A 14,810-nucleotide genomic window follows, 5' to 3' on the forward strand; every position below is an offset into this window, starting at 1 on the left:
ATAGATGTGTGTATGTCATGAGTTTGTGCCTCTTGAGGAGTTCCTGCATTGGTCATACACATACAAACATATACACCCAGTGTCTGCATGCGTGTGTTCTGTTCAGGGGGGTAAAGACAAGACGTTGTAGCAACATTTGCTATGAAAGCTAACAGGAAGAGCTGTAGGAGACGTTTATTTACACCACATGAAGCCTCAGAGGAATCAGCGGCGCACACTCAATACATGTGGAGGGTCTATATGGTCTACAGGGAGTCGTAAGAATACAATGCTGCTCTGTCCAGACTCCATCGACATGTGCTATGCCCTCATAGAGCCAGTGAGGCTGCTAAAGTAATTGAATCAACAGTTTATCCATTATTACTGATAGTTTCCTCCTCAGACGTTAACATCTAACAAGGCTTCACTTGCACATATTCAGAAATCCATCTTGTTACGTTTGACAGCGCCTTGCTGCACGCTGAATCAGGGCAGAATAAAGGGGACAGAAAATCAACCAGGCTGCTTGTTTACCAACTGGCGGGTAAGGTAAGAGCTCCGGGGAACTGACGGACGCTCCCTGACAAAATGAAATACCAATACCTGAGTCGCGCTCCACTTACATACCCTAAACAAACCCCTGGCAAGAATTGGAAAAATAATTACAGCTGTCCAGGGCCTGGCAGCAGTGTTGAAGAGGTTGACTGTTCAACATTCACTTTGCTTTCTGCACAGTTGGGCTACCAAATAATCTATCAGCACTGTGTATGTCCTCTGAAAGAAATGCTTTATCCTACAAGTTTGATATACTCTGTATGAGATACTGCAATTACTGACTTTGCACACGTATTTTAAGCCAGTATGTGTACACTTACATGTCAAAGGGGACCATAATACTTATGGCCGAATTTCAAATAATAAGGTGAACATATGTAAAAGTGATCATCGATCAGACTGTTTTGAATACGTTTTTTTTTTTTTTTTCTACTTTGCCACAAGATGACATCAGAATGTGACAGATTTCTTTATATGGACTTCTGCTCCAGACACGCTACTGCAAGTGTTAACATTGGACCTGGTAAATGGACCTGCACTTGTGAAGCACTTTTCTGGTCTTCCGACCGAAGCTCTTAGACACTACATGTCACATTCACTCATTCACACACACACACACACACACACACTCTCGTGGCTGAGGCTACCATACAGTAACCTTTCACACACTCTCACACACCAATGGAACAGCCATCGGGAGCAGTTCAGTATCTTGCCCAAGGATACTCCAATGCGAACTGGGGGAGCTGGGGATCAATCCGCCAATCCTCCGATTAGTGAAAGGCCCACTCCACCTCTGAGCGTCAGTCACCCAAGCCACCTGCTACATGTAGCTAAATGTTAACACCTGGAAAACATTTAAAATTTGGTTTCTGATATTGTACGTTTCTCCTGCTGGAACATGTCCAGTTGTGTTTGGAAACATTTATTGGTGGTTTTTAACAGGACAAATCCCACAATTCTCCATTACAGTCATTCCCCTGCTGCAAGTACACTGCTACATGTAGCTCCATGCTAACATCGAGTACACATGTAATCTTGGTTGCCGATGTTGTTAATTTCTCCCTGATTTTGAGTACGTATGTATGTGTGTATATATGTATGTATTTTTTTGTTTGTTCTTTTTCTCTTCCCACTTGACACCAAGAATTGTGTAGCTTAAGATGCATAGCAGGCGGGCATTAATAAGCTTCGCTTCTGCCTGAGCCTTTTTCAGTCAATTTTGTATTGTTCTTTTCTTTTGCTGCTTTGAAGTATATATATGACTGAAATAAACTAAACTAAACTAAACTATTTCTGATCAGATTCCCACTGGAGCATGTCCAGTTGTGTTTAGAAGCATTCATTGGCATTTATTTTTAACGTGAGAAAGTGCCACCATACAGTCACTACCACGCTGCAAATACACTGCTACGTGTAGCTACATGCTAATGTAAACATGTAACCTGGGACTGGGCTTCGTTGTAAGGGGGTCTTAAAGAGACAGGCACTAAAACAGAGTGTTTCAGAAGGAGGGTGAAGCACAGACAGTATGAAGAAATGTCTTATTTGACCATTAAGGCATGTAAACATGTTCTGGTAGAAACAGAAACCAAAAGTATAAACTTAAAAATGAGCATAAGTTCTCTGTAATTGCATTTAGTTTGTATAATGATTGTGCTTTTCGCAGCATTCTTCAGCCTAACTAAAGTGGGTACTGGTCTTGTGTCATAAAGACATTGTCTGTCTTTAAAGCGTATTATTATGCCCCTGTTAAAGTGTGTATTGTGTTGCTGTGTGCAGTAAATGTGATGGCAGCGTATTGGAAAGGCTCCATATGTTCTAGCTTTGGTCTGCAGACGATGTGTCACCTGATGTTTTGGTGTTTTTCTCCCAACAGGCTAATAAACATAAGGCCGATAACAGAGCCCTGTTCTGCCCTTATGATGTGCCATTACCTGCTATCTAACATCTGCACATGCAAAGGACATAGGAACGGAGCGAAAGATTGCAGCTGTGAGATGCTGTTTATGCTAAGATGAGCTATTGAATACAGGAGAATGGTGTTGGAAACAAATTGACTTAGATTTGCCGTCTCTCCGTTTCACTCAGCCTCGCCCACTGAATAAAAGAGAGAGCAGTGAGGGGACCACCTATGGAAATAGTTTTAGGTTTACACTCTATCTAAACATTTGGGGAACTTATAATAGTTGAGTGTAACATTATGATCGCTCTGGTGCTGCGGTACATTGCTATCTTTGATACTGGCCCATTTATATGCATTATGCTTCAGCCACGTAATTTAACTGCACAGACACAAGGACAAAGGTTGAATTATAATTCTCAACAGGAAAATGTCTCAGTGAAGATATAATACTCTGTTCTCATTTCACACACTTCATTGGCCAGGCAATGGCATCATTTGTTTTTCATGTTAATTGCCAGACTCACACCTTCTTTTGGCTTGCCAAGTACGCCACATAACATCATCCCATATGAAACCAGCAACACGTGAATGATTCATCGACACTCAGTGAGCTCCGAGATGATGGCTTCAGGTCGCCTTTGTGGGGGCGTTAGAGTTGCACGCTATTAGTCTGCCGGCTGACGCCATTTCATCTTCCCACAGGTTCGACAGATCAAGAGGTCGGACCCTCGCTGGGCCTGAAAAAGTCCAGCTCCCTTGAAAGTCTCCAGAAGGCTGTTGCCGAGGGGAATGGTGAAATCAACGTCAACAGGCCGCGCTCACGGATTGTCAGGGGCCGCGGCTGCAACGAGAGCTTCCGAGCTGCAATCGACAAATCATACGAGAAACCTGGATCCTCAACGGCAGAAGAAGAGAACAGCATGGAGACATGTGAGTGTTTAGACACAGACAAGACTCTTCATTCATAGTAGTGCACTCAAAAGTGTGTCGTTATATAATGTACAATAAAAGATATTAGTCGATCATTACACAGAAACTTAGTGAGTGTAAAATAGGTCAACTGAGTAAAGCTTCCCCAGAGCCTTTTCAGGATGGCAGGATTTACCCTCAAGTAAACTAGGTTAGGGATCCCCCCCTTCTTTGTGTGTGTCATAAAACACATCTGCAATGAGCGTCTAGGTTACACACTCATTAATATTTACATAGTTCATGTTGAGTGGAATTGTCAGAGACTGTGGCGGCATGTTTCCCCAGGAGCGTACATACTCTTAAAGTGCATTGCCATGTTTTTAAACAGAGTGCACGCAAGGAAAAAATTCCTCTGTTTACCCACATGGCTGCTATTGTATCCATTTTACACGTAATATCTCAATATCACATAACTGCATTTACAATGATTATAAATGAAATACACGTTTTTGCTTCGGTCAGTGCCAGTTAGTTTTGGCACGTAACAGCGTGCAACTTTGCCAGGATTCCTCACATTTGTTTTCCTGTGTACCTGACTGGGATTGAAACCAGAATTACCTTACTTTATCCCAAACTACGAGGGCAATATTAGAAAGGAAAAAGACATGCCACCCTCCTTTTGAGTGAATATATCCATCCCTGCTTGGTGTTTGATGACAAAAAGACACGCGTTGGGGATCGAGAGACAGCCGTCTTACGTTTCACGACAGGTAATAACACTGCAACACCACAAGAGTAATCACCAGATATAAATTTCCATTCACCATTAAAGGATTCCATTAAAAGAGCTGGGGGACATTTGAAAAAGAGGGAATTATTTGCCTGAAACGCTTTGTTCTCATAAGCTCTGTCGGCAAGCCACTAAATACAGTCTTATCTCAGCAAAGAAAAATGGGGAAAGCAACCGATTTCCCCTGCCGTGGTATATTGCATTCTCCCCCATGATATTCAAATAACTCTGTTTTTCAATTTAGATAAAAGCAGCCAGTCTGTGCTCGTCACTGAGGTTAATAGTCAAAGTTGACAGATAAGCCGCTGCCTTCCTCTGCTCCCAGACTTTTATTTACATAAAATAAGAATGTGGCATCACCTAAAGAAAATGTGTCCCCACAAGATATCCTGCTGGGCGAAATGCACTTCCCCTTGTGCTACTTTGTGTTGCAATGTTTGAGGAAATAAAAAGGGAAAAGAAAAATCTGCTCTGCAGAGCAAAAATCCGCTCTTTTATGCCTCGGAATAAGACCGGCAATTTTACTTGTCTGTCATAACCTTCACTGACAGGCCAGCTTAAATGTCCTTGATTATTAAAGCAGGAAAGTTTAATGGTAGAGTTTCACTAAAGTGACAAAATGTTTCCTGTGGTTGTCTGTCTCTGCAAATTATCTTTCAGTCTCCTGACACTTTCATCAATGGTCGTGCTGTCATTTGAGATTGTCAGCCAAGTCCTTTTATTTTCTCTGCTGTTAAATTGCTGTGGACAGCCTCACCTTTTGATGTCCGGTGTTAAAGTCTTTTTGTCTGTTTTCTGATCGCAGATAGCTTCCCTTTTCTCTTTTGATTTATTTGAAAGACTCAATTTAAATGGAAGATGACAGAGTTGCATTTGAGTGACACATTCCCTTTTGTTTTGCCTCCCCTGTAACCCAATATGAGGCCTTTCTATGGCTTCATTTAAAAACAATGCATACACATGTGCACGCGTCCACACCTCAAAGCACACATGGCCACCGTCCTCTGGGACAGTCTGGATTACAATGTTTAGTATGTTATCTGCAGCTTGGCATCATTAGGCGGTAGCGACATTAGCACTCCTGCTAATCTCAGTTATTTAAATAGCCAGATACAGCTCACAGCTGCTATTTGCTGCTGTTGCTCTTAAGTGAATGATAAGCAGGCAGCAGACTGAGTGATAAAACTGATACCCTGAACCTGCTTCCAAATTTGAGGTGGGGAAAGGGAAGGGAGAGGCTGGCGTACGGAAATGAATTGCATAATTGAGCAGGTTTAAGCTCTGTGTTCTCGCTGTACAGTGCCCTGTGTCAAGATTCCATTTCAGTCATTTCCTCCGAGATGGCAGCTGAAAGAAATAGCTGATAACTCCACAGATCACAAGAGAAAACAAACCCCACTGTTCCTTGAAATGTGAATCCAGCCCTCCTGTAGTGTGTCTCATCCCGTATACCTAAAATCCATCATAGTCTCTCCCTCTCCTGTCCTCACGATAAGCGCTTTTCTCTCCTCCATCAAAGGCAGAACTTAGACGAAGACACGCAAGACTGTAATAAGTTGTAATCTGAAGGACATCTACCTCACGCCTCAGAGACGCAGATACAGCGTAGACAGGAGCCATGCCGACTGCGAAGTGCACCACATTTGCAATTAAGATCCCTGCGAGGCTTTTTTCAAGATTATTTAAATGTATAATTACTGACAGATTAATTACATTTTGCACATCAGTTCTGATTAGATGTGATGGAAACTTTGAGTTTAATCAACCCTGCATCACCTAAGGAGTTGGGTTTCAATTTGATGTCTGGGTTGAAATTAGTTGAGACGTAAATTAAGAAGCAGATTCACATGACTATCATTACAGCTTCCATCATACATCATTTTTATATGAAATGCAACAGAAAAGGGGGGAAAAAACAGTTCTCTTGTGAGCTGTGTGAAATGTACACATCTTAAATAACTTGAGGCTTTCAGATAAGTGAGAATATGTTCAACTGAATACTATTCTCAAAGGGTGTATAATGTAAATATATTCTGCTGTAATGAGGCACATGAATTCAGTGTGTTTTGTTCAAAGCTGCCGTACCTTGTGGGACGCAGCTTTTCTTTTAATGGTTTGTCTGATGAAAGAAGTGATGCTCTGTAACTGATAGAAAAGAAGTGGTGTTGTTGTGTGCTGATTTCAAATGCTGCCTCTGCGATCCACGGGGAGTCAAGTGGAAGTTAAAGTTAAAGTGTCTGCCTTTATTATTGACTTACATTTTATTTCTCTTCCTATCCCTGTGTGTGTGTGCTGCTCACTCTCTGTCTGTCTCAATATCTATATTTAACGCACTCTCCCTCCACCTTATCTCTTCTCCCCAGTGGACGAGGACACTGAGGGAAGTTCCAGATCAGGTCGCGAGTCAATGTCCACCAGCGGCGACCTCACTGTGGGGCCCGGGCTGAACGGCAACCTCTCCAAAGATGACAGGCAGAAAGATCGGGACAAGGTTGGGGGGAAGGAAAAGAAGAAGCCAGAGAGGGAGAAAGACAAGGAGAAAGACAAGGACAAGAACAAAGCCAAGAAAGGCGTGCTGAAGGGCCTGGGCGACATGTTCAGGTAGGAACAAGACAGCTCAGCTCAAAACCCTAAACTGTCCCCCGTGTCGCCCCGAGCGCCAAATGCTATCTGCTTTATTTAATTCCACTCAACACCTTCACCACCGGATCATTCAGAATTTGAATGCATTCTCTGGATGTTGCCTGTGCTAATCAGGGACCCCTCTCCTTGAACCCTGTGAGATGGAGGGAGTGGATGGAGGGGAGGGGGAGTTATCGACCTCGAGGGGCCTCTGGCACTTTTGAGCCAGATTATTTTTAATAAGGGCAACATGTTTTATTCATAATCCCATGTGCGCGCTCCTCCTATCCAAACACGCTCCGCATTTGTTAACCAGCGGACAATGTTCAGGGCCCAGACGGGTGCTAATGTGGGAGCTGTGATTTGGTTATGGGGATAAAAGACCTTTGAAGATGATAAAATCGAGTGTGGGATGGAATTGTTGCCTGTGGCTGCTGTTCTCAGCAGCCGTCTCATCATGTGGGTGCAAGATTCTAGAGGCAGACCCACCTTGGGATGATAGGTGGCGTGATTCTGCACTCATTAAGATATTCATCAATTTAAGAAATGTTCACAAGCAAAATATTTAATATGAGTGATGTCATTTTAGCAGTACCGTCATCCACATTGTGTTATCACCTCACGTACACCAGGAAGTTGGAGGCGAATTCAAAGCAGACATCTCCGCTGGCAAATTTTGCAAGTGTTGGGTTTGTCTCTCGGCCTGGAAACTAATTCCACTGCCTTTGAGGACTAATGGGCAAAAACATTTTCAAGTACCCCGAGTACGTTGACTTTGGACTGTACAGCACACTGTGTGCATAGACAATAGCAGGAGGAATGTGCAAAGAGACCGAGGATGAAAATAAACATCCTGCGGGTATCCAACCAGTGTCGCTGCCACAAGGAAATTAATGGAGGAGTCACATTAATTATTTCAATTCCGTGCACATTTGAATATGGCATAAATTAACGGTGGAGGCGGTGCGGGCCGTTATCGTGCCGTGAGTTGTTTTCATGTGGATTAGTTTAATGGGATTAGTTAGCGTATCGCGGCGCATGGCTCAGTAATGAACAATAAAGACGACAAGTGTGTTTCGAGGTCACGATTGAGGAATGCGGGGAACTCGCTTATCTTCCATTATTTTCACTCTTGTGAGTTTTTTTCCTGCCTTTGCATCCTGTGGTGTAAATGCATAATGAGTCACACAGGCTCACATTCTGTCTCACACCAGGCGTGAGCACATATGTGGAGTACGCGCACACGTTCACAGGACTGCACACACGGAGAAGAAGTGTGCTGGATTAGTAAATGAAAGTGGAAATTTGAGCCACAGGTTTGACACTCTGTGACATGCAATCAGCGCCGTTGGCAAACCTTTTTGAGTGGCTGTGTGCTGAGCCCGATAGGTGGCTGCCGGGTGATTTTAGCTGCGCACGTGGCCCTCGGCATGCCCTCCTCGGCCTCATCATCGTTCTTCATTATCTTTGAGTGCCACCGCCACTTAAGAGTTGGCACGCGGCAGGCCTCGCTGACACTCCCCCCTGCTCCATGCATTTAACGCTGGGCCCTGTGCCTCCTGAATGCAAAGAGGCAGCCTTCTGAACCAGCATGTCTCTCCAACGCTCAAGCTTTGTCTTTCCTCCTTTCCGCTACTCCTACTCCTTGTTGATACCTCAAACAATTTCCTACTTAAAACTGTGACAGCTCTCACACCCACACATCTCCTCTGTCCTTTTCTCTTGTCTCCCTGCTCAGGTTTAGAAAGATAGAGATGGCAAGGAGCTGAGGTGAGAATGAATGCGTCCCACTGGATACAATAACAAACTTTTTTTGTAAAGAGTAAAATGTAGTGATGTGGAATGCCTAGCGGTCAAAAGGGAGGAGAAGGAAAGAAAGTAGAAGATCTGTTGTCTGTCGCACTTTTAGCAATTCTAGCGAAAGTTTTGACAGTGATTTCAGAACGGAGAAGTTTTACTGTGCGTAAGAAAAAAGGTTCGGCTGACAGTAACTCAACACTCTCAGGCTTATGAATCACGAAGAGACTTTACATCAGCGAGTTTCACATGTGAGTGTCTCATCATTGCATCAAAACATCAAAAGGGCATCCTGATTGGCTTAATCCTTTGTAATGCTCGTCTCCGCCGTTTCCATTTGCATAAAATGGACAGGCGGGCAGGCGCTCACTTTTTCCTGCATTTCTCACACATGCGTGTCTTACACTCACATTCTCCCACTAAGGAGATTTCAAGGAGTTTGCAGCGCACTGCAATTTGAGCTCATTTGCATGCAGGCCTTTGGACGGCCTGATGAACGTGTAGTGCACGTCTGCTTAATGGACAGCCTGATTGGGAGTGCATTAACATGAGAGCCAGGGGAGAGGAGGATGGCCTAATATAAGGAGAGAGAGGGAGGATAGAGGGAGAGACTGTAAGATAAATACTCCGAGTGCAAGAATGACTGAAAGTGTGCGAGTGTGTGATGGAAAGAAAATTGACTGCCTGAAGCCCAAAGCAAAGAAACTGCAGTGCAGATCCCCGGCTCCCCTGCCTCTCTATCTCATACTGTACTGCCTATAGGATGGCAGACCGCCTGGTATACTGAACCATCCAGTAATGAATAGCTTATAATCTTGTGAATGGATAGCAATGTGCATGCATGCATAGGATAAAAAACCAGCCTGAGGCATCTTGGCATCATTGTTATTTTAAGGATGTCTGCTGCATGCATGTATCACAGTGCCTCCATCCAGTGGATATACTGTGGTGGGGTGCAGGGCAGCACGTCGGCCCCCAAACCATTGCATGTGATTATTCATGTTCTTCCTAGTGGAAAACATGTGATCATTACTTTCTGATTCTATCAGGTCTGTTTATATGTTGGGAGCTTTGCCCAGGGCTCTGCTAGCATGCTAGCAGACAGTGATGTCCCGGCCCGGCCAGCAGTACTCCCTTCAACACGCCTAATGAGGTGTTGTTTATCTGCTCTGTGACTGAATGACCTCCTCCATCAAAGCCCTATCTCCATCTCTTGATATGTTTATGAGTGTGTGACCATGATGTGTGTGTGTGTGTGTGTGTGCGCACGCAAAATAATACCCATCCTGAGTTATTTATTATAGAGTTGAGTGTTAAATTGTTGAAACAAAGTGAAAATGCATATTTTAATGAGTTGATTTGATGGACATTTTTGCATTGTGTTTGCACGTGTAATTGTTAAAGCAAGTAAGCGCACATCCATCTTATATATGTGTGTGTGTACAATCATATTTTTACATCTAAATGATATTTTATAAGTGTGTAAATGGGTCTTTTTAAGCGAGTGTACAGTAGCAAAAAGGAAACAAGGGAATGAAGGCTGTAAAAATGGAAGGCAGGGTTAGGACGGGGCAATGAGGGCCAGAGAGGTGGGGGTGGAGGTTTGGATTGGGTGAGGGTGGAAGGAGAGAGGGAGCGTGTGCACTGGAGTGAACTGGGGCACCAAGGGAGAGTGGGAAAGGAGGATGAAAAGGAAAAGGAAGAGGGGGAATGAGAGAAGAAGGGAGCTTTTCACAGCGGCAGTCACGGCATCGGGCTACTGTCTGCCTGAAGGGAGGATCGAGGATCTCTGGCAATTTTGAACATTGTGTGTGTGTTTGTGTGTGTGTGTGTGTGTGTGTGTGTGTGTGTGTGTGTGTGTGTGTGTGTGCTCAAGGTTCATTTAAATTTGCATGTGTGTGTGCGTGTGTAATGCATGTTTGCATGTGTGTGCGTACAGATGAAAAGATGTGTTAATGGGCTCTGGCATAACCCTCACCCTTTCTCCCCAATGCTTCCTCAACCATACACACACACACACACACAAACACACACACACACACACACAGTTGCTCTCACCCCCGCCCCCCACTCCTACCAATCTGATAAGTGGCATGCCTCACGTTGAGCCATCAGTCGACACTGGAGCTCGGTGTGACAGCCACGCACCCCACCCATCCCCTTCTCCTCACCCCACCCACCCTCCATCACCCCAGGGATCTCGTCTGCCTGCTCCTCCCTGCAGATGCAGCCCCACTCAAGGCTACATGGAGAGAAGCGGGAGCGAGGGGCGTGGAGTGGAAAGGAAAACTAGAGTGGAGGGATGCATTCAATCCTTCAATCTTTATTATTCTTAGGCAGTGTGGAAGCACGCTGGGAGCACTGGGAGTGCGGGGGGTTGGCATGTGTGTGTGCGTTTGCATGCCTAGAATGTGGATACTGTGCCACGAAAGCATGATCGCTTCATGTGTAGCATGAGAGTAAGTAGTTAGCGTGTTCCTGCGCCACTCCGTGCCTTTACACCATATGATTCTTTCTGCTTGTGTGGGTGTGAACAGCTGATGGTGGGTGAGCCAGCTTGATCATTAGTACACCGACATGACACATGCATTAGCCTGGCTTTTTATACACACACATGACCGAAGGCGTGCCTGATGGATCAACACACGCACTTTCTCTGTAAAACGCACCCCTCTTCTCCTCCACCTTCCACAGCACACACACACACACACACACACACAAAGGCTCACATATGCTTGTAGTATTATGCCACAGTTGATTTGGAGACAGCAATTAGCTGCCGCCACATGTGGGCCCTGACATCTGCTGAATGTAATCTGAGAGAAAATGATAATTGTTCTTCTTTTGCTCTGCCTCCCTCATCATAATGTCGGTGCTGAGGTAGTGAAGGCGAGCACAGGGCACAGCGTCAAGCCGGAGCTTGTATGTGAGAATGACTGGCAGCTGAAGTGAGGTGAGGAATATAAGACAGGCAGCAGAAGATAATTACATGAAAAAAAAAAGTAACACATCATGGACTGTGGATGGTGATGCAAGAGCAAACATCAGCTCAGCAGGGTGGCGAGTGATTGGGGAAGTCGCTTCTCTCATCTCCAAGCGGTTGAGGATTCAATCCCTTGAAGTGCCTGCGAACAATGTGACAGTGTGATTTCCTGTTAGCTCTCGGGGCACTTTTGTGCTGCTGACCCTGACCTCTGACCTCCCTGGGAGCAGGTGAAAGCAAAGTGAGCCACAGATTTCCCCTGTCATAGATAAATATTTCAGTGAGAACTCCGGAGTGAACTTTGGCAGCTTTTGGCAGCTTTGCCGAGTGCAAAGTCATACCTCAATATCACCTTCAAATGCCTGCACAGCTAAAAGAAATATCATGTCACCGAGGGCACGATACAGAGAGGAGGTCAGCTTTTTCAACTTCTTGGGAAAAACATCTTTTCAGAAGAACCCCCCCCCCCCACCCTGCATCTTCAAAGCTGGCGCAAGATGCCAGGACTTTAAAGGGGTCATTTTTGGGGGTGAACTCCAAACTCTCTCACAAAAATGTCCTCTGAGTGTGACATCCCATTACTCTCCTGCCAATCACGTACCAAAGAGGCCCAGCGGGGGCCAAACAACAAACAACAAAGTCCCCCACTGAGAAGATTAGCGCCACTGTCACAGAGTGCAGTGACGGGAGATGAAAACAGTAAAACAACAAAACTCTTCTGTACGCCAGGTTAAGGCAAGTGCAGCTTTGTGTCTGGTGTCAAAAAATTGGATGTCACCGCCAATTTCTGGCAGGGGTGAAGCATTTAGACGTAGGCAGAGGCTGAGTTATAGGATTAAGGAGGGGTGGAGTGGATGCTCTGCGACAGTAGCCACCAAGCAACAATGAGAGACGGCCGTTTCAGGCGTGGGGGTGCGGAGGGGGTGGGTCTGGCTGTCCGGCCGCACTTCCTCTGCTTGTGGCCACTCGATGCAAATGTGATTGGGCAGCACTGGGCCTCCATCAGACAGCCCTGAAGTAATTAGGTTTAGAATGATCATGCAGTGCTCCGAGATAGACCTTGAAGCATGGGGAGGCTGTGTGTGTGTGTGTGTGTGTGTGTGTGTGTGTGTGTGTGTGTGTGTGTGTGTGTGTGTGTGAGGAGAGGTGGTGTTGCACGATGGAGTTAATTGAATCTGAAATCTTGTCGGCCTGAAATGAGATACACCGATGTCTCTCACGCTGTGTCTCAGGCAGAGGGCTGCAAACATGACTGAATTCATAAAGTGTGTTATTAAAGAGCTCAAATTAAGTGTAGCAGTGCACCCCTCTATACTCTACCAGGCCTGTGACTACTAATGATCCAACCCCAGTGGAATCACACCCAGACCCACCAACTGAAACCCAAGACTCCCTTTCTTCTCTTCTCTTCTGTTCTCTTCTCTTCTGTTCTCTTCTCTTCTCTTCTCTTCTCTTCTCCTCTCTTCTCCTCTTCAAATATGCTCACCCATCTGTTAACGCTTCAGCTATCTTCCTCACTTGACTCTTTCCCTCCCTCCATCATCTCCACTTTCGTCAACCTCGATGTTCCGAACAGAAACCGCCGGATGTTTCCTAACTTCCTCCCTCTCTGTTTGATATTTGTTTTTCACACTTTGAGACACTTTGAATCCACTTTGATGTTATTTTCTCACTCTGGCCCGGATCGCTTTGATCAATCAGAGAAAGGCTGTTCCAATGCGAGTCGACTCTCGGAGGACGGACGGATTTGAAAATAATGAGAAAACATTAAGAACACGTACAAAGATCTGAGGACGGCACAATCCCATTTTGTTTTTCTAAATAGTACAAATGAATCACTAATGCCCCCCGTAATAAACCATATCAAATGTGTGTTTTGGTCTGAGGCGGGAAAAAAAGTATAAGTTGAATTAGAGATGCAAAGCATGCTTGATATTACAGAGACAGAGGTGAGAAATGCACATGGGAGAACCTATTTATTTCCCCCCTATGTGCTATGCAAATGAAGGGGGCTGCCTGCTACAGTACGACTCATTGCTAGTCTGCTCACCCATCCTCCAGGCTTAGCATGTAATGAAATAGGGGCCTTTGGCTGAAATGACCTTTCCCATCCACTGAGTTCCCACCTGCTGATGTGTACACACACCTTCACATGTGAGTGAGACGATGGGTAGAGGGAGAGAAACAATCACAGTGAATGCAAGGAAGATAAAACATGGAAAATTGCTTTTGAATTACAAAGGTAATATCAATCGATGTTGAATTACACTTCTGATTTCCATCAAAGGCAACCAATTAAAGCCAGGAACCATATTCCTCTTGTTCTGTCAGCGCCTCAACATGTGTTCGGCATGTAAAGTGAAATTGTCTATATTTCCCTCCCGCCTTTCCACCTCTCCCTCTCTCTCACTCCTTTCCTATTTCTCCTGCTCTGATCTTTTTTCTGTCTTTGGTGAGTGTCAGTGAAATGGAGATCCTTTTCATGGCTGGATCGGGATTTCATTCCTCCCCATGTTTGTCATGAAGGAATCTTAATTGGGCTTTCACTGCCATACCAAGATGTGTGAGCTGCTCCCTCTAGTTTGTGACTTGGCGAGGCGGAGGGAGCGAAGAGGTGTGTGTGATAATGCATTGAACAGTCCGCAACAGCGGGTAAAGGCCAGTTGGTATTTCCAGTTGCAGATCCATATATGTGCCTCGGCCCCCCATGAGTTAATTGGGTATCAATCTCAGAACCCATCGGCTATCACTCTGAAGACGATTTAGCCTCTTGGGGCAACGGCCAGTGTTTCAGGGGTTTCAGTATGGCCAGCAGATATCCACATAACGGGGCCAAAGCTTGTTCAAGCGAGATTAGTCAATACTACTTAGACTACAACCAGAAACCAGAACACTTCCAATACCAAAATCTTGTTCCATTGCCTACAGATATTGGATTCTACATTCATATGGATGTATTTTACAGGTCTGCATCCTCTGATTTGCAATCAGTGCAAAAGTTCAATGTAGGAAGTAATGTGTTTTTATGTAGAGAGATGGAGAGTCAGGGTGTAGAGGCCATCTTATACAGTAGACCTTCATACAGGTGTCCCAACACAGATCTGTAATTAATTTGCCTTTTCATTAATCATAACTACAGTCATTACTTGAAGGCACATTGTGGAACATTTTCAGTTGTTTATTGGCAAAAATCGATGTCTGCATTCATAAATATGTCATCGTTGGTGTATTATTACCTCCACCAATAATCTGACTTATTCTCATAAAAG

The 14,810-nt window shown here is 44.8% G+C and overlaps 1 protein-coding gene across 7 annotated transcripts in view; it reads left to right on the forward strand.

Annotated features, from left to right (window-relative positions):
• Positions 1-14,810, forward strand: part of LOC125881571 (partitioning defective 3 homolog) — a 420,073-nt gene that overhangs the window by 285,694 nt on the left and 119,569 nt on the right. For all 7 annotated transcript variants that reach the window (XM_049564735.1, XM_049564734.1, XM_049564733.1 and 4 more), the window contains 2 exons: positions 3,143-3,370; positions 6,503-6,740. In XM_049564735.1, the coding sequence (XP_049420692.1) occupies positions 3,143-3,370; positions 6,503-6,740 (466 nt within the window). The remainder of the gene's footprint in view (positions 1-3,142; positions 3,371-6,502; positions 6,741-14,810) is intronic.

This window comes from Epinephelus fuscoguttatus, linkage group LG21, assembly GCF_011397635.1.
Source record: "Epinephelus fuscoguttatus linkage group LG21, E.fuscoguttatus.final_Chr_v1".
Lineage (NCBI taxonomy): Eukaryota > Metazoa > Chordata > Actinopteri > Perciformes > Serranidae > Epinephelus > Epinephelus fuscoguttatus.